The 23,574-nt window shown below is 50.0% G+C and overlaps 1 protein-coding gene across 2 annotated transcripts in view; it reads right to left on the bottom strand.

The window, feature by feature from the left end:
• GMPPA (GDP-mannose pyrophosphorylase A) overlaps positions 1–23,574 on the bottom strand; it is a 141,032-nt gene that overhangs the window by 37,826 nt on the left and 79,632 nt on the right. For both annotated transcript variants that reach the window (XM_086954401.1, XM_086954400.1), the window contains exon 6: positions 6,792–6,851. In XM_086954401.1, the coding sequence (XP_086810527.1) occupies positions 6,792–6,851 (60 nt within the window). The remainder of the gene's footprint in view (positions 1–6,791; positions 6,852–23,574) is intronic.

Here is a 23,574-nt window from a genome sequence, read left to right as displayed (position 1 = left end):
GAAGCGGGACTGGGAGGTGGTAGATGAGAAATTACAGCAAGGACAGGTTTTACCAGTATATTGTCTGCAGAGTACAAATGGCAGTCTTGTTTAGCTGGAATTTGGTCAGGAGAGAACGTAATACTTTTAGTGGGCATTAGACCAGGGGTTGTGGCCCCCGGCCCCAGTCATGCGCAGACAGGCTTGCAATTCACGTTCAAAGTAGCCAGCAGGAGCCCCCGCTGATGTGACATAAAAAACTGAAACAAATACTCCTCCTTAGCAACTGGTTCAGAAGTTTGAGAACCACTTGGAGCAGGCTCACCTGATCTTATAAGTTAGCAATTAAAATATTTCTTAGTTTAATGAAAGTATCATTCAGATCACATTTTTAAAGTTGTACTATATATTTGGCCAATTTAGTGTTCTGCCTGTCTATATACTGACTTGGAGCTCATTGGATAGGTGTCATTACGTAGTGTCCCTTACAGCAAATTAGTTAAGAGGTTAACAATGAACATTTGAATGGTTACAGGTCATACTACCTGCACAGTAATACCTACAATAACTATATTGAAAGCAAAGTACCAAATCTGGATTCACTAAAACATGATAACAGTACTGTTGACTCCAATCCTGAAAGCTACCAAGAGCAAACAAAATGTAACAAGCCAGTGCTAAATCTAAGGCAAACGTTAAATCATAACATACAAACCCCTGCTTACTTCTAACCCCAAGCCTAGCCGCATGTAAACACAAATCCCACAGTTAATGCTTACTTTAAAACTTTAGGCTAAGGCTAAACTTAATTCTTAACGTAATCTTGAGTTGACCCCTAAACCCGACCCCATGCTTAGCCATAAGCATCTTTAAAAGCTTGAGGCAAATCCTGAAGTCCTAAGGCTAATGCAAACCTTAAGCCTAATGTTCTTGCTAGCAAGTAAGACTCACTTTAAACCTTATCCTAACCTTGAGCTGCCCTTAATACTAACCTGACGTCTACGTCAGTAAAGCACAAGTTACTACTTGTGTAACGATATATCTGTAAGAGACATTAGTTAGTGATAGATTCCTTACCTTAGAATATCCCCAGGCGTCAGACTGGATCCGGAAACATTTGCGTAGCAGTACCCCTGTGCGTCGGTACGTGTTGTCTGCGGCTCCGCGTCCGTCGTCAGCGTCGTGGGCGCCGTGATGACGTCGTCGGAGTACTTAGACGCTGCCTCCGCGTGCTGACGTCAGTTCTTAGCCACAGCTTTTCCGCGCCAGAAGCGCAGAGCCATGACAAAAACTAACACTGGTGCCATGAAACTAGGGCCCTGAAAGGGGATGACCTTAACCCTAGATGCACAAGATAATGGTCCGCTTGTGAACCGCTTTCCCTTTCTTAGCCCCCGCCTATCCAACAAAGAGTTGATCATCCACCCGGAACTGTTGTGTGCGATTCAGATAAAATTAGAGCGCACGTTTTGAGTCCAGACGGTGGAGCCTCTCCTCCTCTCTCTCGAGGGGTGCGGAGGCGGAAAGAAGGTGGGCAACGTGATGGATTGCCCAATGTGGAAGGCCGTGACTACCTTGGGTAAGAAGGAGTGCCTTGTCTGTAACACAACCTTGTCCGGATGGACTGAAAGGAAAGGAGGCTTACAAGATAGAGCCTGGAGCTCACTCACTCTCCTGGCAGAGGTGATGGCTACCAGGAAGGTAGTCTTCAAAGAAAGAAGGCGAAGAGGACAGTTGTGAAGTGGCTCAAAGGGAGCGCACATCAGAAAAGTAAGAACCAGGTTCAAGTCCCACTGAGGCATCACGAAGGGAACAGGAGGAAATGTAGAGTGATGCCCTTCAGGAAACGATTAACGATAGGGGACTTGAACAAAGAAGGTTGGTCGGCAGCCTCAGAAAGGCTGAAAGAGCTGAAACATAGCCCTCGACAGTGCCCAGAGCAGACCCCTGCTGGGCAAGAGAGAGAAGAAAGAGGAGAACCTCAGAAAGAGGGGCATTGAGGGGATCCACAGCCTTTGCTGTGCACCATGCCACAAATCTGTTCCACCTGCAGGCGTATACCGACTTTGTGGAGGGACGCCTGGCTGCCAGAATGATGTTGCAAACTTCAGGAGGCAAGTCAAATGGCCTCAACTGTCGCCGCTCAATCTCCAAGCATGGAGGTGGAGACTGGACAGGTTCGGGTGGAGGACTGTCCCCTGCTGCTGCGACAGAAGGTCCTCCTGAAGAGGCAGACGAACCGGGGGATCGACTGACATACTGAGTAGCTCGGGATACCAGTACCTTCATGCCCAGTCCGGAGCCACAAGGATGACTTGTGCCCGGTCGCGCTTGATCTTCTTCAGCACTCTGGGCAGAAGTGGTATAGGTGGAAAGGCGTACAACAGACCGCAGCTCCACTCGCGAGGAAAAGCGTCTCCGAGCTAGTGCCGCCTTGGAAATTCCAACGTGCAGAACTGATGACATTGCGCGTTCTCTTCGGTGGCAAATAGATCTAACCAAGGCTCTCCCCATCGCAGAAAGAGGCCTTGCGCCACGTCCGAGTTCAGACGCCATTCGTGATCCATCGAGCACCGACGGCTGAGTTCGTCCGCCCTGGCGTTCAGAGAACGTGCCAGGAGTTGAACCATCAGAGTCACGCACTGATGTTCCAGCCATTGCCAGAGGCGCAGAGCCTCCTGGCAGAGGGTCCACGACCCCACTCCGCCCTGTTTGTTGCAGTACCACATGGCGGTTGTGTTGTCCGTGAACACTTGCACTACACTCCCTCGGACAGACGGGAGGAATGCCTTCAGTGCCAGACGAATCGCCCGCAGCTCCAACAGATTGATATGGAGCCGGGACTCCGCCGAAGACCAGAGTCCTCTGATCTCCGCCTCTCCCAAGTGGCCACCCGAGCCCTGGAGGGACGCGTCAGTCAAAACCACGTGCTCCGGTTGGGGAAGGGAGAGGGATCTGCCGTTGACCCAATCGCGGTCCGTGAGCCACCACTGCAGCTGTCTCGCAGTGCCCTCTGAGATCAGGACATGGTCGGACAGGTTGCCCTGATGCTGGGACAGCTGAAACTTCAGGTCCCACTGCAGAGCCCGCATCCCCCACCGTGCGTGATGCACCAGAAGGATGCAGGATGCAGGAGGCCATCAGCCCCAGAAGCCGCAGCATCAACCTGACCGAAACTCGGGATAAAGGCCGGAAGATCGGAATCAGAGCCTGTATATCCCGAATCCACTGTTCGGGCGGGTAAACCCGAAACTGCGCCGAGTCGAGAACCGCTGCGATGAAAAGGAGCTTCTGAGAGGGGCACAGGTGTGACTTCGGCACATTGATGGAAAATCCCAGCTGGTGCAGGAGATCCGCCGTAGTCTGGAGGTGGCTGACGACTGCCTGGGGCGAGCCCGCCTTCAACAACCAGTCGTCGAGGTAGGGGAAGACTGACACCCCTAACCTGCGCAGATGAGCTGCGACCACCGCCATCACTTTCGTGAACACCCGTGGGGCGCTGGTAAGGCCGAAGGGGAGCACGGTAAACTGAAAGTGCTCGTGACCTACCGTGAACCGCAGGTAACGCCGGTGGGCCGGCAGGACGGGGATGTGGAAATACGCGTCCTGCAAGTCCAACGCTACCATCCAGTCTCCTGGGTCTAGGGCAGCTAAGACCTGAGCCAGTGTCAGCATCTTGAACTTCTCCTTCCGGAGGAAGCCGTTGACGTTCCTCAGATCCAAGATAGGGGGAAGGCCCCCTTTGCCCTTCTTGGGTACCAGGAAGTAGTGGGAGTAGCAACCACGTCCTACTTCTAGCCCAGGAACGCGCTCGATGGCCCCCTTGGCCAAGAGGGCCGAAACTTCCTCCTGCAGGAGCCGCAAGTGATCCCCCGATACGCGGTGGTGTTGCGGTGGCATGGCTTGAGGAGTCGTCTCGAAGGGGAGGGAGTAGCCCCTTCGGACGATCTGCAGCACCCACCTTTCCGAAGAGACAGTGCGCCAGTGAGAGAGGTGATGGCGAACCCTGCCTCCCACTGGCGTTACATGGGCCGAAAAGCACGGTCTAGGAGGGTTTAGAGGTGGATGCCGCGGGGGCAGGTGTGGACTGACTCCGCCTGGTTCCCCGACCGCCTCCACGGCGATTTCCACGGCCGCCACCGCTCTGGACGACAGTTTGCAGCGAGTGGCTGGCGGCACGTGTGGGGGCGCCCCTTCCCTGGCCACGAAAGGAGCAAAAGGCACCCGTTTGCTGGCGCGGGCCGAGAGGCCCAAGGACTTGGCCGTAGCCCTGAAGTCCTTAAAGCGCTCAAGCGCGTGGTCTGCCTTGTCGCCAAAGAGGCGACGGCCATCGAACGGCATGTCCATAAGAGTGTTTTGGACGTCTGCCGAAAAATTGGCGGATCTCAGCCAGGCGTGGCGTCTTACCGCCACCGTCGTAGCCATCGCTCTGCCCAGCGAGTCAGTAGTATCCAGTCCACACCTGATGGAATACTTGGCTGCCTCCCGGCCCTCCACAACGGCTTGGCCGAGTTTGGCCCGTACCTCCAACGGGCACTCTGGCAGCAATTCCGCCACCGTCTCCCACAGAGAGTGGGTGTAGCGGCCCAAGAGGCATGCGGTGTTGGAAGACCGCAGTCCCAAACTAAGGGACGAGAATATCTTCTTGCCATAGTTCTCGTACCTCTTGGATTCCCTGTCCGACGGGGCCGTCGGGAATGCGGTCTGGGAATTAGAGGCCTGGATGACCAGACTCTCGGGGGTGGGGTGGGAGGACAGGAAACATGGGTCGCCCGGAGCCGGGCGGTGGCGTCTGGCTACGTTCCTATCTACGGGCGAACCCGTAGCGGGCCTGGACCAAGTGCCCAAAAAAACGTCCGTCAAGGCCTCATTAAACGGCAGCAGAGGCTCCGTGGAGCATGACTGCGGCTTAAGTACCTCAGTGAGGAGGTTAGTCCTCACGGCCGCGACGGGGAGCTCAAGGCCCAAGGCCTTGGCAGCCCTCGTCAACACCACACCATAGGCAGCCCCCTCCTCCGAAGCCACGGTAGGAGGAGAGACAAATCCAGTGTCTGGAGAGGTGTCCAGGCCAATGGCCTTCCCAACGTCTCCTGCCCAGTCCATACCAGACTGGCACTCCTTGGTCAGAGGGTCCTCAGACCCCTCCCAATCCTCCTCATCCCTCATCTCCTGAGATTCAGGGTCGCAATTGTATGAGGTTGGCTCGTAGAAGCAAAAATCTCCAAACGGCGTCAGGATCGGCGCCTATAGGCGCCGTCCTGATGTCGGAACCGAATGGAAGGAGGCATCGGGGATGGCGCCGCCCGAGGACGGCGCCGGAGGTGACACCACACGGACCGACGCCGGGGGGGTCGTGAGGTCCACCGGTGACGAACCAGAGCCCGATGAAGGTCCAGCGGCACCCTGTGGCGCCGGAGCCGCTGGACCTTGCGGCGCCGGGCCCGAGGGCACCGGCGGTGTCGGGATCGTGGGGCCCTGCGGCGCCGGGCCCGAAGCCGCCGGCGGCGTCGGGGCCGAAGCACCCAACGGCGTCGGGGTCGAAGCCCCCAACCCACTAGGGCCCCCAGACGGGTCCGCTGGGCCCGAAGGCGCCGCGGAGCCCGTCGGAGGAGAAAGGGACCTCATGGCCATGAGGAAACGCGTAATCTCCTCCGGCGTCGCGTTCAGCCCAGGGACCGGAGGGTATGGGGCCGGACGCGGCGCCCGCGACTCCCGAGGAGCCGCGTGGGCGGTGTCACCCGAAACCCCCGGCCGCATCGCGTGAGCCAGAAGAGCGATGATGTCTCTTCGACTTCTTATGCTTCTTACCTGACGACTTGGACCCGGAGGAGTGGCGCCGACTCCCGGAGCTGTGACGGCTCCGTCCCCGCGACCTGTCCCTCGACCTCCCGTGGGACCGGGACCGGGACCGGGACCTCACACGGCACAGGGCCGACTGTCGGAGTTCGAGCCGCCTGCGGGACCGCTCCCGCCTGGCCTTCCTCGAAAGGGCCCGACAGTCGGAGCAGGCCTCGTCGTCATGGTCGACGCCCAAACATGTCAGGCACAGGCGGTGGGGATCCCTGACCGACATGGCACGGTCACACTCGTCGCAATGCTTGAAGCCGGGCATCCCTACGGCACCGTCGGAGTCGTACAGACTTCGAAATGGATCAAAAGATCACCAAAAACTCAGTCAAAAATTGACTAGGGTAGCTGCTCTTTCCAGATCTGCGCTGGCCGGCGCGGAAAAAAGAAGAACTGACGTCCGCACGCGGAGGCGGCGTCTAAGTACTCCGACGACGTCATCACGGCGCCCACGACGCCGACGACGGACGCGGAGCCGCAGACGTCGCCTACCGACGCGCAAGGGTACTGCTACGCAAAAGTTTCCGGATCCAGTCTGACGCCTGGGGATATTCTACGGTAAGGAATCTATCACTAACGTGTCTCTTTCAGATCTGAAGGTAATTCAACCTCAAAGTACATCTAGCAGCTGCTCATACTCCAAGATTAATATTCTCCCTAATATCCACACCTAAGACTAAAACTAGCCATTTATTTAAGCAATTTCGGCAAAAGATTGAGACGTTACAAGCCTTCAAAATAAAATACAGCATTATTGTTTTTCAACTTTACATTTTTTGTGACTTTATTTTGTTTTCTTTTTGATGGCTGAATATCACATAAACTACAAAGGAAATCTTTTTTCTCACCTTGGGAGGAAAATAACATTTTCTGTACATACTTTAGGGAACAAAACCCACATATCCCATCCTAACTATCCATGTCTCAGTCTTCCTTTTCTGTAGGATCTGAACAGGATGAATTACCTCTTGTGTGTCTGAATTTGCCACGATGCAGCCATAATTGAGGGATTGTTTCCGGTTGGCCTATGAGAAGGAACACAAAATCAACAATGATATCTCAGGAAGAAGTACAAAATCTGAAGTGCAGCTCTACCGATGCATAAAAGATAAAGAAATGTATAGGGCAGGAATGAAAGTTAGAGAAGAACGAGGAAAAGGGACATACGGGGAAGCAGAAAGAGAATGAGATATCAGGACACATAATTAATAAATAATTATTCTGAAGAAGAGAAGTAAAGAATAAAGGAAGCAGCATAAAAAAATGAAAACACATATAGAGGACATGAGGAGAAGCATAAAAAAAATTATGAAACAGAAGGAAAGCAGAAGAAAAATGATGAATGAATAGAGTAAGTAACAAATAAAAAAAGAAGCAAAGTTAAAACAGAAACAACAAGGAGGAAGAATAAAAGTGAAGTGACAGAGAAAAACAGAGGTAGCAACAGCAGAAAAAGGGGTGTGTCTGTCTCTGCATATTTTCTCTCCATCTATCGAGGTCACAGAAAAACAGCTCACCAGCTGCCTCAGGAAACCTCCCCATGTCCCCCCACCCCACTGACATCCACTGATGCCAACACCTCAGTACGCAGCCTCCACCAATGGCTCTTCAACTGCGCCAACGCTCTTGCTCCCCTGAAGAAAGCCTCAGGCAAGTGGCACCCAAGAAACAAGCTGGTTCTCTGCCAACCCTCATGAGTTCAGACGCACCTGTAGAAGGCCTGAGAAGATATGGAGGAGCAGCAAAACCTCAGGAGGTTACTCAGCCATCAAAACTGCTGCCTCTGCACACCATCACCTCATTTAAACAAAGAAAGCGCCTTCAAGAAAGGATCAATGCCAAGGCACAATAGACCCATTACAGAGAAGGCAGACATCCCACCTACCAAGACCTCTGCAACAACCTCTGCACCTTCTTTTACTGCAAAATTAAGGAGATAAATGTTGTGACTTGGTCCACGCTGCGGTCGCGCCCCCGCGCCGCAGTGGTATGCTCTAACATTCCAAATGTTCCAATGTGAGCGCCGCTCGTTGACAGCCAGTGACTATTCGCCGGCTGAAGACGACGGGCGCGTTGGTGTTGTGTCTGTCATCTTAATAAACTCCTTATTGAACCAAGTGATGTCTACGCCCTTTTGATGTGACTACAACATCTTTTGGCGACGAGGACAGTCTTCTGACGGAGGATGACACAACATACAGCGAAGAAATTGACGGAGATCGGCGAAGACATCGGAAGCCGTCAGCTGACAGAAGTAAGAGGAAGTCGGGGTGTGCATTCCTGTCAGTGATGCAGCGGCTGTGAGGGTGGAAGCGTTGCCTGCAGAGCCATAGACTTCAGCAACGTTATGCGGCAAGCGGAGATGGTGAAAGGTGCCTGAAAACCGCTGAGTGCCCAACGATGATATTCACATGTCACTGTGACGAAGATCGACATTGTGGTATGCTTCGCGTGTGAGGGAAGCGCAGCGGAGGCAGCGAAAGTGAGGTGTCTGAAAACAGCCGAGTGCTGCGCTGGTGTTCACGCGTCCCTGTGAGGTAAAACGGCATAGTGGTGTGCTTCGTGAGTGAAGGAAGCGCAGCAGAGGCAGTAAAAAAAATAACTCTGACTAGAAATGAGGAAGAGCGCGTAAAGACACTTAATGAGGGGCACTATAAAAAAAACGAACAAGCGAAGCGAGATCGTTACCAACCAGCGCTGTGCAGGCGGCAATGGGAAGTAGTGAGGCTGTGAAATTAAAATAAAGAGCAGGAACGCCTCACACCAGGCTAAGACCTGTCATTCTGCAACGCCACCGCTGCGAGAAGAGAAGAGCTGCATGCGTGAGAAATGCCTAAGTGCTGTTGAACGCCGAGAAGAAGAATAACATAGTTTTGGTGGGAAAGACGGAGGGAGAATACAGTATACTAGCGGAAGTAACGAGGGGAATGTTAAAAGGTGATGGAGCATCTGCAGTGAGGAAAACCATCATGCACAAGATTTGGAACTGCTCTAGATTTTGAACTGTGTTTTATGACAGGAAGTAGAGTGATGTGCGGCGCTGTACTATGATGGACTAGAGACTATCTCTTAAAGTGACTTTGCCTTACCACAGGTGCTCAGGTTTATAGTGTAACACTGCCACCCCCTGGTAGAGGTGACACACAATTTACTTAAAGTATCGCTTAAGTACTTATTCAGAAGAATATTATAAGTAGTGTAGCGCAAGGCACATGTTACAGAGATAGAGTTTCAATTTGCTTTTGTCCATGGTGAGTCCTCATATCAAAAAAAAAAAGGAAAAACTAGGAAAAATATTGTGTCAGGCGATTCGGACGACACATTTAATTAGAACATGGATGTAAATGCCATTGACCTTTCTGCTGTGTCTACTCCTCCTCATTTCTTAAATCAACCAGGTAATCTAGGTATAAAACGGGAGGAGTGGGTTGAAATGTTCGATAATTACCTAGAGGCACTAGATGCTCAAGACTATGCCAGCAGTAGGAAGAAAGCTATCCTACTTACTAATCTAGGGAAGAAAGGTCAACACATTTTTAAGTATTTACCCGTTGCTAATGATGAAAGAGGCCAACCCATTGCAGATGTGTTTGAAGAAGCACGTAAAAGGTTGGAATTGCGTTTTGCAAAAGAAACTAACATAGCGCTGAGGAGATATAAGTTTTATACTCAGCCACAAAGAGTAGGGGAGTCCATTGATGACTTCGTCACTAGACTTAGGGAACTTTATTGAAGTGTAAATTTGGACCCATGACAGAAGAGATGATTAGAGACCAATTAATTGTCCAATATAGGAACAGGAAGACCCAAGAACGCCTATGGGCTGCTCAAGACCCCTCCCTTAAGGATTTAATTGACATTGCAAAAATAATAGAAGAGTCTGATTCATGTATGAAGGAGATGGATCGCAGAGATTCAAAGCCCAATGTGTCTAGCGAAAGCGAAACCTCTGTTGTGGAGAGTAGTGAGGGTGAAGTGGCTGCTTCAACAAGGTTTAAAGGCATAAGGAATAGCCCTGGTGGTAGAACATATCCCAAAAGAGCCAGTAACAAAATTTGTGGGAAGTGTGGAAGTGCTTATCATGCATCAGACTCAAGGCAGTGTTGGGCCATAGGGAAAGAGTGTTTGAAATGTGGCCGCAAGGGTCATTTTGCTAGAATGTGTAGGGATGCCAACAAAGGTAAAGTAGCCATGTTATCTGAGGAGTCTACTGAACACTACAAACAATACAGAATCGTGTGTGTGGAACCATCATCATGTGAAGGTAGCGGAAAAGATGAGGTTCTTTTCACCGAGAATCATAATCCCAATGATAGGAGACACAGGCCGAAGGCTGGATTTATCATTGGGGATAAGAGTGTAGAGCTAATGGTGGATTCAGGGTCACTGTATACCATTATTCCCAAGAGAATTTTCAGGCAGGAGTGGCCTAGCAAGAGACTGATGCCAAAAGACATAAATCCGGGTGGGTATCAGGGCAAACAAATAGACATTCTGGGATACATGGCAACTGACATTAAATTCAAAGGAAGATCTGTGAGGGGGAAGATGTATGTTGCAGAATCTGGACCCCCCATATTAGGATGGTATCATCAGTTTGACCTACACATCAGAATTGACCCACACGCTATCGAGCAAGTCATGGTAGTAGATGACCTCTCGGTAGAAGACATCTTAGAAGGTGGTAAAGGTGTATTCAGAGAACAACTAGGCAATTTGAAAGGTTATGTGCATAAAATTAAACTCAAAACCGATGCAGTCCCTGTACGACACAAGTTAAGAAAGGTACCAAGTACTGTAAGGGGAGAGGTGAAGAGAATGCTGGATGATATGCTGTCCAGCGGAGTTATAGAGCCTAAAGAATGCTCTTCATGGATTTCTCCGGTTGTAATTTCACAGAAAGCCGATGGCAAATTACGCTTCTGTGTGGACCTCAGAAGTCTTAACCAGAATGTAATCCCTGACACCTTTCCCCTGCCCAACATAAACGAGATGATGGTGTTGCTAAAAGGGGCGAAGTACTTTTCAAAACTTGACCTTCGTCATGCCTACCACCAAATACGTTTGCATGATGCTTCAAAACACTTGACAGCTTTTGTCACCAATGAAGGCATATTCCAATTCATGAGGATGCCCTTTGGCCTATGTTCAGCTGCAAGCGTATTTCAGAGGTTGGTCACAGAAATATTTAAAGGTGTGGAAAATGTAATATACTTCCAAGATGACATCTTAGTGTTTGGTGAAAGTGTGAGTGACCACAATTCTGCCTTGAAGAATGCTCTTGCGAGAATTTTAGAATCTGGCTTGACTCTGCGCAGGGAGAAATGCTCTTTTTTGGCAACAGAGGTAGAATATCTGGGGCATTCCATCTCATCAGAGGGTGTGAAATCAAAAAGAGATCTCTTAGCTGACATTAAGTCGGCTCCTGCCCCCACAAATAAAGACCAAGTGCGCTCGTTTATTGGGCTTAACAAGTATTACTCGAAGTTTGTGAAAAACTTTGCAAGCAAAACTGAACAACTCAAAGTGCTCTTGAGGAAAGGGGTCAAATTCATGTGGGGGGATGTACAAGAGAAATGCTTTAAGGAGATAAAATCTGAGATATGCAATGTAGGAATCTTAGTCCCATTTGATGTGCAGGGTAAGACAATCATCACCGTGGATGCGAGTGATACAGGATTAGGAGCTGTGTTATCACAGAGTGACGGAAATAGCGAAAGAACAGTAGCGTTCTCATCCCATACCTTGACAACAACTGAGAGATGTTACTCAGTTATAGAAAAAGAGACCTTAGCGGCTGCTTGGGGTGTTAAATACTTCAGAATGTATGTGTGGGGAAGTAGATTTAAGCTTCGCACCGACCACAAACCCTTGCTGAAAATACTCTCACCAGGAGGAACAGGAAAGGGGTCAGCCAGACTAGCCAGGCTAGCCTCAAGATTACTAGAGTACAACTTTGATCTTGAGTTCATTTCGGTCTGGCGCAACGTTCAGGCGGATTGCATGTCTCGCTTGTCTTTGAAGTGGGAGGAGGTGGACAAGACAGGTGTGCCTAAAAAAAGAGTGTGAAGGTGCCATTTCGTGTGTTGATGAGGTAGTCCAATGGAGTTGTGGTGCAGTCAGCAAGGAAGAGTGGGCTGAAGCCATGTCCCATGACGAGGTTTTGAGAAATGTCAGGAGCCTCATCTCTAAAGGTTGACGTAGAGAGAGTACCTTACCAATTAGTGTTCGACCCTATCATGCAGTCATCGACGAGCTATCTACCGTAAATGATCAGATCATCATGCTTGAGGATAAGTTGATTTCCCCTGTTGACGTCCGCAAGAGACTCTTCGACTTGGCCCATGAAGGGCATCTGGGCCAAACCATAACAAAAAAAAAGGTTGAGGAATGAGTTCTGGTGGCCAGGAATGGATGGTGACGTCGTTAGGTGGGTGGAGAGGTGCTGTGAGTCAGAGAAGCGACTCAGAGTGGGAACCCAATCCGTCCCCAGTTCCATCCGGGACCCTGGTGTGGTGTGGCACAGTGTATGCCTTGATTTTATTGGGCCTATGCCCGGTGTCCACCCTAGCAAAAGGTTTGGCCTAGTAGTTATAGATGTCCATACTCGGTGGCTTATTACTTACCTACTTCCTGAGACTACCACCCGCATAACTATCAAAGTTTTGCGCAACATTTTCAAGGAGGAGGGTTGTCCCTTGGTCCTCATCACGGACAATGGGACCCAATTGTCTTCAAATGAGATGAGGGAATTCCTGAGTGAGTGTGGTATAACGCATTCGTTCACGTCTTTGTACAATCCACAATCCAATGGGATTGTCCAGAGGGCCAATCGCATGATCAAGGGTGCGATAGGTCTGGCACTTAGCAACAATCTTGATGTTGAAAGGACTCTGAATGATCTGGTATGGGCGTATCGCACGACTGAGAATTCTACAACTGGTGTGATCCCCTTTGTAGCCATGCGAGGCAGGAAACCTGCCTCAAAACTAGTGCCTGCTTGAATCAGGAATGTGATTGAGGAGTGGAAAAGTGGAGATTGTGACGTAATCAATCAATCAATCAAAGACATTTATAAAGCGCACTACTTACCCGTAGGGTCTCAAGGCGCTTGGGGGGGGGGGGGGGGGGGGGGGGGTGCCGTTACTGCTCGAACAGCCAGGTCTTGAGCTTCTTCCTGAAGGAGAGGTGGTCTTGGGTCAAGCGCAGGTCGGGAGGGAGGGAGTTCCAGGTCTTGGCGGCCAGGTAGGAGAAGGACCTTCCTCCTGTTGTCGCTCTTCGGATGCGGGGGGCGGCGGCGAGGGCGTGTTTGGCTGATCGGAGGTGGCGTTTGGGAGCGTAGAAGTTGACTCCGTTGTTGAGGTAGCTCGGGCCTTGATCGTGTAGGGCTTTGTGTGCGTGGGTGAGGAGACGGTAGGTGATTCTTTTGTTGACGGGGAGCCAGTGCAGGTCTCTCAGATGTCCGGAGATGTGGCTGGTTCGTGGGATGTCGAGGATGAGTCTGGCTGAGGCGTTCTGGATCCGCTGGAGTCTCTTCTGGAGCTTGGCTGTGGTACCGGCGTAGAGGGCGTTGCCATAGTTCCTGGTCTCGGTGGGGATCCACCAGAAGATCTTCCGTAGCATGCGTAGGATGTTGAAGCACGATGAGGAGACGGCGTTGACTTGCCTGGTCATGGAGAGGGAGGAGTCCAGGTAAGCATTCACAGGCGTGATTCAAAGGAGGTACAAGGAAGGGAAAGGAATAGGTCTAACATACTGGTTGATGATTGGGTCAAAGTTCGTTCTGGACGTGTGGTCAGAGGTTTGCGTAAGTTTCTTGGACCTTTCCAAGTTAAAGAAGTATACCCTTTCTATGTTGTATTAGAGAATGGTGACAAATGGAACCTACGTAGGGTAGCAAAGTATTGTTCTAAAAACCATTCTTCCGAAACCTTTAATGGAAATGCAGTCAACAAAGGTACATGCTCAGGATACATGCTAGCCCATGATCGCCAATTGCTTGACAGTGCCCGCGTAGGTACTGAGACGAGGGCACCGGGCCCCGGAGGGGATAACTTGGACACTGGCCAAAGAGCAGCCGATCCAATTGATGTGCCTCAGAACCCTCCTGGCGCTCAGACACATCAGAGACCCTTACGGGCCAGGAGGCTTCCTCAACACTTGCATGACTTCCTTGTTGGCTGATCTGTTGGTTACTTTCCTGTATTGTTCACCACTCTTTCCCTACCTGCGTGTAGAGGAATGGGGGGTATGATGTGACTTGGTCCACGCTGCGGGCACGCCCCCGCGGCGCAGTGGTATGCTCTAACATTCCGAACGTTCCAATGTGAGCGCCGCTCGTTGACAGCCAGTGACTGTTCGCCGGCTGAAGACGACGGGCGCGTTGGTGTTGTGTCTGTCATCTTAATAAACTCCTTATTGAACCAAGTGATGTCTACGCCCTTTTGAAGCGACTACAACAATAAACTATGGCTTTGACAGCCACGATACACAGGACCCTTACACCCCTCCCGCAACAACCACACTCAACAGCAGACCACAGCAGACCCTCCTGAACCCTGCCCACACCACTTTTTTAACAGAGCGGGTACCTCCATCGCCGCCAAAATCTGCTGCACCATCAACTCCACCAACTGGCAAACACACGGAGATTAACCCCTGGCTGAAGAAACCCCCTGCAGACCCGATGGACCTCAAGAACTTCAGACCAATCTCTCGGCTCTCCTTTCCAGGCAAGGTCATTGAGAAGGCCATCAAACGTGCAACTTTATCGAAGCAAACCACATCCTGGACCTCTACCAATCCAGGTTCTGAAGCAACCACAGCACAGAGACCGCCCTCCTCGCCGCCACAGACGACGTACATACTCTCCTCAATCGAGGTGAAACTGCAGCCCTCATCCTCCTGGACATCTCAGCCGCCTTTGATACCGTCTCTCATCGCACCCTATGCACAAGACTCCACGACGCTGGAATCAGCCACAAAGCACTGGAATGGAGCTGCTCCTTCCTCACAGGCCAAACTCAGATAGCCAGACTACCACTGTTCCACTCCGAACCCACGAGACCAGCTGCGGTGTGCTCCTGGGCTCCTCCCTAAGCCACACTCTCTACAACATCTACATGGCCCGTCTCACAGGAACCACAGACTCAACTTTGTCTCCTACACCCAACAACATCCATTCTATTTTCTCCCTCACCAACGAACCCATAACCGCCAAGACCAACTTCCACAATGGGATGAAGGCTGTAGCCACCTAGATTAAAAACAGCTGCCTCAAGCTCAACTCAGAAAATACCGAAGTCCTCATCATGAGCTCCACGCCCTCCGCCTGGGAAGACACCTGGTGGCCCACAGCACTTGGAACCCCACAGACCACGCATGGAACCTAGGCATCATCCTGCACTCCTCGCTCACCATGAGCCGGCAGATCAGTGCCATCTCATCATCCTACTGCCACGAACGTCAGCTCTGAAAGATCTTCAAGTGGAACCCCACTGAGTCCAGAAAGATGGTCATCCACGCACTTATCAGCAGCAGAATTGACTACTGCAATGCATTCTACATTGGTATCACCCAGAACCTCCTCAAGAAACTACAGAACATTCAGAACGCCTCCGCCAGACTCATCCTCAACATCCCCTGCCGCAGCCACATCACCGGCCACCGGCCACCTGAAAAAAATGCCACTGGCTCCCAGTCAACAAAAGAATCACCTTCAAGCTCCGCACACATGCCTACAATTTGGTACACGACACGGGACCGGCATACCTTAACCATTGCCTCCCATTCCATGCACCCACCAGAGACCTCCGCTCTGTCCAACTGGCCCTGGCTACCGCCCATTGTATCTGCAAGATCACTGCCGGAAGAGCTTTCTTTTACCTCGCAGCAATAACTGTCACTGCCCAATTCAGGAAGCACCTCAAAACCTAGATCTTCGACTGAACCTCAGCAACTTCAGCAGACCAGATGTTCCCCCAACCGGTCTACCTCCCAGCGCCTTGAGACACTTACGGGTGAGTAGTCACACTTTACAAGCCACCTGATTCATTGGTTGATTTATCTTTTGAAAACCATTCACCTCTAGTATCAGTCTATTGGTAGCATTAAAAAAAAAATCAAACCGTTGTATGTCTGGTCCTCCAATAAGTGACACTATTTGTATTATGTAACCATTACAGATATAAATCAAACTTCAAGGCATCTACAAACAACTAAAGAAGCAGACAAATAAAATTACACTTTTTTTAAAAAAATACCTTCATTTGCATTCTCAAAAAAGTTGCAGAAGTCATTCAATTACAGGTGGTAAAAGAATATGGCAGTATACGGCAGAGCATACATTGATAAAACAGCAGGAGCAATCTAAGGATGTTCAATTCACAGTTGACTATGAGACACGTCACCCATTTACAGCATCTCATTCCGCCTCCTCTGTAGAAGTGCTCTCGCTAGCGTCAGAGTCATGCAGATCACCCTCATCTAGTTCGTGGACAGAAATAAGACACACACATCCCTCCATTCTCTAAGGTCATCTTCCACTTTATCATCCCTTCTGTTAAATTTCATACGGGACTCTTCCTCTAGAGTCCACTCATTCACGTACGTCCCGGTATCATGCGTCCACATCGGGGGCGCATTGTGCCATCCATGTTATAGCAACCCTGCGCTTCGCCTTCACCAAGAGCAACTGCAATAGTATGTAAGCTATCTTGCGCTCCTGAGGCTTCCTAATGTGTCCCAATAAGCAATGCTGCGGTGAGCTTCCAACCCGAAAGCCCATGCCCCTCTGCACATCTTTCACCACCTGGGTCCAAACTGGCTCACCCTAGGGCACCTCCATGCTTAGTGTAGGAAATCAGCCAAAGCCTCTCCACAACGTGGGCAAACATCCAAAAGGAATAGGGTAATATGCTGAAGTTTCACTCGCATCATATATGTATGATCTAGAAAATTATAATGCACCAATATAAAACATGCATTACAGGATACTGTATGGGTAAGCGCGCTTATGGTGGTCCACGTCCTGTCATCTAAAGGTTGTCCAAGTTTGCGTCCCACGCCGACCTTAGAGGAGGACCAGGCACATCCTGCCTCACTGCAATATATGATAGAGAAATCAATATACACCCAGAGACGCAGGTTAGTAATATATTTAAGGCATGTGGGGATAGCAAGGTATTCAGGTCAAGTCACTTTAAATATTTTTGTCAGACCCGCGTAGTGCAGATAGTGGCCCTGTCCCAGCACAAAGTCCCCACACGCCTGCTCATACGTAATGAATATTTCACCTAGCTGGAGTTCGACCAACACCTCGCAGCCCCCATCCCTCCATGCCTGGCATGACAAGTGGCATTAAATATAATGGGGTTACTCTGTGTTACTCAGAACATGGGTATGAAGTTATGATCTACAAGCAGGTCTGTTGGGTGAACGAAATCTCCTTAAGGGGAATTGTAAAATAATGTTTTTCATTAAACATTAAATACTAACAGGCAGGAAGACAGCAGACAAGACAGGAGCTGCTGCTGTTTATTTGAAATGAAGCCTCGATTGGGCCAAGAGGACTACATCTGAAGGAGGGTAATAAGAACCCCATCCCCACATCAAATGTACCCCGCTGGGGTCTGGGATGACATGTCACAAATAAAGCGAACCTATAAACAAACATAAAAAACTAGACCCTCGCTTTGAATATAAATACCAATACCAATGAACACGTTAATTACCTTTGGTAACGCTCTTTCTAGTTGAGGCTCTATCTAGCTGCAGATTCTTCAGCTCTACCTCTGCACACCAGTAGTGGCACCATGCAGTGTACCTCACTGACGGGGTTCCACTACAGAAATGACTTGTGAAGCCTATTAAGGCGTCAGCCCAGCATGCTGACGTCTGTTGCTTTCGAGAATATCTACGTCCTACAGACGCATAACCTCACAAGCAAACTGGTGTGACCAGTGTGCAGATTCTTAGACTTGGGGTGTTTAAATGGATAGAGTCCAACCACGAAACAGGGAGGGTAGGAAGGTTGGTACGGAATCTGGGACTAGACAGAGTCTCCACCAGAAAAATTGTTAAGGAAGGTAAGTAACTTGTTCTTATCGAAATTTCTAGTCGCAGATTCCTCACCTTTTGAACGGCTACAAAAGTAGTATCCATATGGATGTGGGTTCATACATGGACTCAAACCTAAAACTCCTGCAGAACAGAGTGGGCCAAATTTTACTCCCAGCGAACCTGACGGTCTAAACAATAGTGCCTTGTCAACACATGGAGGGACAGCCCCAAGCGCCTTATATAATCGACATTTGTAAAGCGCACACTCACCCGTAAGGGTCTCTAGGCACTGGGGACCGTCGGGAAGATTAAGCAAGCTATTGCCCAGAGTCACATGGTGTTGGGCTAATCTGCCGCCAGTGCCGGGGATCGAACCGTGATCCCCAGATTCCGGAGTCAGTCGCCCTAGCCGTGGCGCCACACCTCTTCCACCTTCCTTGAGACCCTCTGGGTGAGTAGCGCGCTATACAAATTCATGAACTTGAACTTGTACATGTCAAGGACAGGGATTCTGCATGCCAACTCAGTGGTAGAATCTTTAGCCTTGGTAGACTAAACACGCAGCCCTTCCAAAGGCTACTTTTTAGCAAGTGCGTGGCAAATCTTAATGTAGGAATAAACTCAAAAGTGAAAAATGTGCCTGCACTCCTAGTGTGTGTGAGATTAAAGGTTAAAACAATCTTAAGCTTGTATGCGTGCTAACGTTTAATGGGAGAGATCAGACCCCAATATCTCTCAATGTATGAGAACAATCATAAGGAGGCTGTGGATCACCACAACCTGAAACAGAGCACAGCGTTAATGGACGACACCTGTCGTCTCAATCTGTTTCTCATGTAATTAACAATCTTGACTCATTGAGCTCAAAGACATGTCAATTTAATCAAACCTTTGTGTATGCTATATTTTCAGCAACTTAATGTTGAATACAATTCATTATTATTCAATATTATGTACACAAAACATTGAGTATCACAATGTAATTCATCATATACTTATTTGCACATCATAAGAGCATGACTAAAATCACTTGTTTGCAAGAATACTTTGCCAAAACTTAAAGCAAAGGATCCCAATGCATTTGGGGTTCAATCACCGAACCCTTCATCAGGGGAATATATATTAAATGTTCGTAGAAAACAGGATATGTCCAAATGTTCTGCCCACAGGAACCTACAACACAATGAAAATCATTTTGATATAAAATATTAACTTTCTGATAACAAGTTCCAGATATTTCAAAATTACAACATTTCTAATTAGAATTTGCACTCTCAATAACCTGAAATCCAAAAGAAGAGGAATATAAACATAAAGTGTGAGACCCCACCTCAAAAATTGAAATTAGTTTTCATGTGAAACTAATCGGTTAAATGCCTGCCTCTGACTCCCACTGTGTATAGAAGGATATTCAAAGACCCTCGTGTTTGAGAGACCACGCATAAATTTTAAAAAACTGCTGAAATGATAATCAAGGTCATCTTACCGGTCAGTCCTCACAAGTCTAAATGTAGCGATGTTCCATGTGAAACCATGTGCCCAATCGAACCAGTATTATAAAATATCAGTCAACCACTGCACGAGTCTTTTTGCTATAAGAAATCACACGAGGTGTAGACTGTGAAACACGATAGTAAAAAACGTCTCATTGCACTGTTCTCAAGAATGGAATACGCAATTGTGTTTAACCACAAGAAACAACTCTTACCCAGACACTATATGAACTTGAAATGATGACCATGAGCCGTGTGGTATAGCAATATAATCCAAAATCCTGCAATCCTATCTGAAAAGAATCACAGTGCACCGGACTGTGAGCTGTCCTCAGGACAACCCCGCGCCGCACGGCCACCAGCTGTGTGTGTGCCCCTCGCCTCGCTGCTGCTCGCAGCCTCGTTGTGCCTGCCTCTCCGCCCTAGCTGCCTGCCTCGTTGATCCCTGCCCCTCCGCCGTGTTTGCGTGTGTAATTATTTTTCTTATCTCTTTTCATTGCCTTTTCTTGTTGTCACTGCTGTTGTCCCCTGTGCACGTTGTAGAATTAGCCTATTGTTTTGTTAGTACAGTCCCCCTGTGCCCTGCCCGCCCCGCTCCCTGCTTCCTGCCGCCGTCCACGCGGCCACGCCCCCTTTTCGTTTTGTGCCCTCCCCGCTCCCGCCTCCCAGCTGCTCCTCCCTCCCACTTAGCCATAAATGGTGACAGCGCGAACGCGCAGTGGGCGTGCCGATTGTGCGCCGAAGGCGCGCCAAAGCCAAGCCCGTCTGCAACCGTCCGCGCCTGGACCGTGCCCAGCGCCAGGACCCCTGGCCCCCACCGACGCAAGACGACCTGACAAACCTACGACGCCGCGGCCCTCAACGCACTCAATACCGGCCGGAGGCTCACCTGCTGCCAGGCTGCCCCGAAACGCTTCCACGGACCCTTCACCTGCACAACCTGCAAGTTAACCTGCCTCCGAACAGGCACCGACGGAAGTCCTCATCCTGGGACCATCACCCTCCGCCTGGGGCGACTCCTGGTGGCCCCCAGCCCTGGGCACCGCCCTCAAGCCTACAGACCATGCACGCAACCTGGGCTTCATCCTGGACTCCTCCCTCTCGATGACCAGACAAGTCAACGCCGTCTCCTCTTCATGCTTTCACACCCTCCGCATGCTCCGCAAGATCTTCCGATGGATCCCGACCGAAACAGGAAGACGGTCACCCAGGCCCTCGTCACCAGCCTACGGAAACACCCTATACGCCGGAACCACAGCCAAGCTACAGAAAAGACTCTAACGCATCCAGAACGCCTCCGCCCGACTCATCCTGGACATCCCCCGACGAAACCTCATCTCCGGCCACCTGAGGGACCTGCACTGGCTCCCAGTCAACAAGAGGATCACGTTCAGGCTCCTCACCCACGCACACAAGTCTCTCCACACCCTGGACCCAAAGTACCTCAACGACCGCCTGACCTTCCACACGCCCACCCGCCAGCTACGGTCTGCCAGCCTCGCCCTCGCTGCCGTACCACGCATCCGAAGAGCCACCGCCTGAGGCAGATCCTTCTCCTACCTGGCGACCAAGACATGGAACTCTCTCCCCATCCACCTTCGGCTGACCCAGGACCACCTCGCCTTCAGGAGACAACCCAAAACCTGGCTGTTCGAGCAATAGCGGACCCCTTCCCCAAGCGCCTTGAGACCCTTCCGGGTGAGTAGCGCGCTATACAAGTGTCATGATTGATTGATTGATTGACTAAATTCAAGCACTCTCAGGTAATACCGCAATTGGTAGTGCAAAAACTCTAGGTATTGTGACTCCGGGAGGGTAAAATGACCATTACGAAATGATTTGTTTTCTGTGAAATACATTGCTTAGGTTCAGGACTATGTACAGAATTTGCACTCTCTTTTCTTTCCTATTTTTTGAGGCTATAGTGCTCTCTTATCAATGTGGTGGTATTTAAACTCATCTATGGTTCACACACATATTTTTTACCATGTATTTTCATAGGGGTAATTAGAGCTTCATCTTTTGCACTAGTTGTTTTTTACACAGTATGTGTGCATTCATCTACTTGCACCTTTTTTTATATTCACTTAGATAATCTTTCGCCTGAACTGTATTACCGTTCGGGGAACTTCTTAATTGTTAGGATAGCACTAGGCATCCTGGCGATCTATAAAGTTAGAGTTGACAAAGGAACTAGCTCACATGACTTTTTCACACTTCTTGCGTATATTTTCCCAGTTTCACTCTAGGAGTAATAGTAAGAACAATATTCTACATTTCGTAGAATTTCTGATGTATTTCAAACGTTTTTATCTTATACGGAGGGCAGCCTCGAACTCTGTAGAACTCGTCGGAATTTCAGGATGAATACGACACGGTGCCTTTAAAACCGTAAAGCTTGCTGGGATAGCGTGTAACTGAATGCGGAAGGGAGAGAAATGAGGCGGCGAACCTAGTTTGGTGTTCGTGGGACGGTACAATTACTGGTGAGCGCAGTTGAATTTCTTGACACTACCGATTGCGGTATTTCCTAAGAGAGCTTGAATTTACAGTCCGGTGCACTGATTCTTTTCAGATACGATTGCAGGATTTTGGATTATATTGCTATACCACACGGCTCATGGTCATCATTTCAAGTTCTAATAGTGTCGGGGTAAGAGTTGTTTCTTGTGGTTAAAACACACTTGCGGTATTCCATTCTTGAGAACAGTGCAATGAGAAGTTTTTTACTATCGTTTTTCACAGTCTACACCTCGTGTGATTTCTTATTGCAAAAAGACTCGTGCAGTGGTTGACTGATATTTTATAATACTAGTTCGATTGGGCAAATAGTTTCACATGGAACATCGCTACATTTAGACTTGTGAGGACTGACCGGTAAGATGACCTTGGTTATTATTTCAGCAGTTTTTTAGGTCGAGCTGGTAAGCATCCGTAGGATGCAGTCCAGATCGACAACTATAGTTATCGACTTCAGGGGAATGACGGACAAGAGGGTGCCACTAGCTTTTCCGCTGGATTTGACCTCATGCACGTCGGCTCCGTCTACATTTGCAGCAATTCAGCCGTGCATGCACACAGACACACGTGCGCGCGCGCACACACACACACACACACACAGTCACACACACATACACACAGACTCCAAGACACATACACACACGCATGCACGCACAGATACACAGCCCCCCGCCGCCGCACGCGCGCGCGCACACACATGCCCCCCGCCCTCGCAGCTCAGCAACAAGGTGAAGCCCCACTCACCGGCTTCCTTGGTGCTGCAACTCTCCTCTCATCGGCAGCTGCAGGGCCCGGCAGCAGGACTCTTCCTCCCTCCTTCGGCACCGGGTCGCAGGGTAGGCTCCTGCCTGCTCCGGTGCTCAAAACAGCTGCGGCTCTTCCGTGGGAGGCGGGGTAGGCTCCCGCCCTCCTACTTCCGGTTTCCGGTTGTCCCGCCCGGCCTACCTGACTTCCTGGTCGCAGGCCGGCGGCGATGTTCGGTTTTTTAAAGATAGTTTGGGGACATCACAAACCTCCCTTGCGTTTGTTTATTTGAATCTGTCACATTTGACCGGAGCCTTCCAGCATGCCCTATGACACCTTACACTTCCTGGGCGGCCTGGCAACCTCACTGGTGGCTACTGCTACATGTACATGTGCAAGGCAACGCGATCAAACCCTGTGCGCAGCGCCGGTGTGAAGTAAAACGGTTCACCTCCATGTCTCCGGTCCAGAAAACACCACTAACTTATGACATTTTGTGCAAGCAGGATGCGTGTTGTCTTTTTTGTGTTTTGTGGCAGTTGTGTACTTCACGTGTTGGTTTGTTGTGTGACCGTTGAGCACAGGCTGCCTTTTATTTACCATGCCATAAATAGCGTATGCTGATTGTTACTGGGCACACAATATTAGTATCCACTTCACTGCACTTAAGCCTTTCCTTGCCGTTTTCCCCCTCCATCCTGGCTGTGCCCCTCGCGCTCAAAGCACACTCATCCAGGTGAGGTGAGCAGGGAGCACCGTCATCTCTGCCTCCTGTCCTCCACGCACCCTGCCCGTGCCTCATCGTCGTCATACTCTACATGACTCTGCGCTTCAGGTCATGTCGCCTCTTTTGCAGGGCATGTGACTGACGCGGGCCACAGCATTCACCTCAGCTAAGGGCAGCTCCTACGTCAGCTCTGAAAGTATTGCA

Source organism: Lissotriton vulgaris, chromosome 2_1, assembly GCF_964263255.1.
Source record: "Lissotriton vulgaris chromosome 2_1, aLisVul1.2, whole genome shotgun sequence".
NCBI lineage: Eukaryota > Metazoa > Chordata > Amphibia > Caudata > Salamandridae > Lissotriton > Lissotriton vulgaris.
The sequence above is the reverse complement of the archived record's forward strand: the minus strand, read 5'-3'. Positions and strand labels throughout refer to the sequence as shown.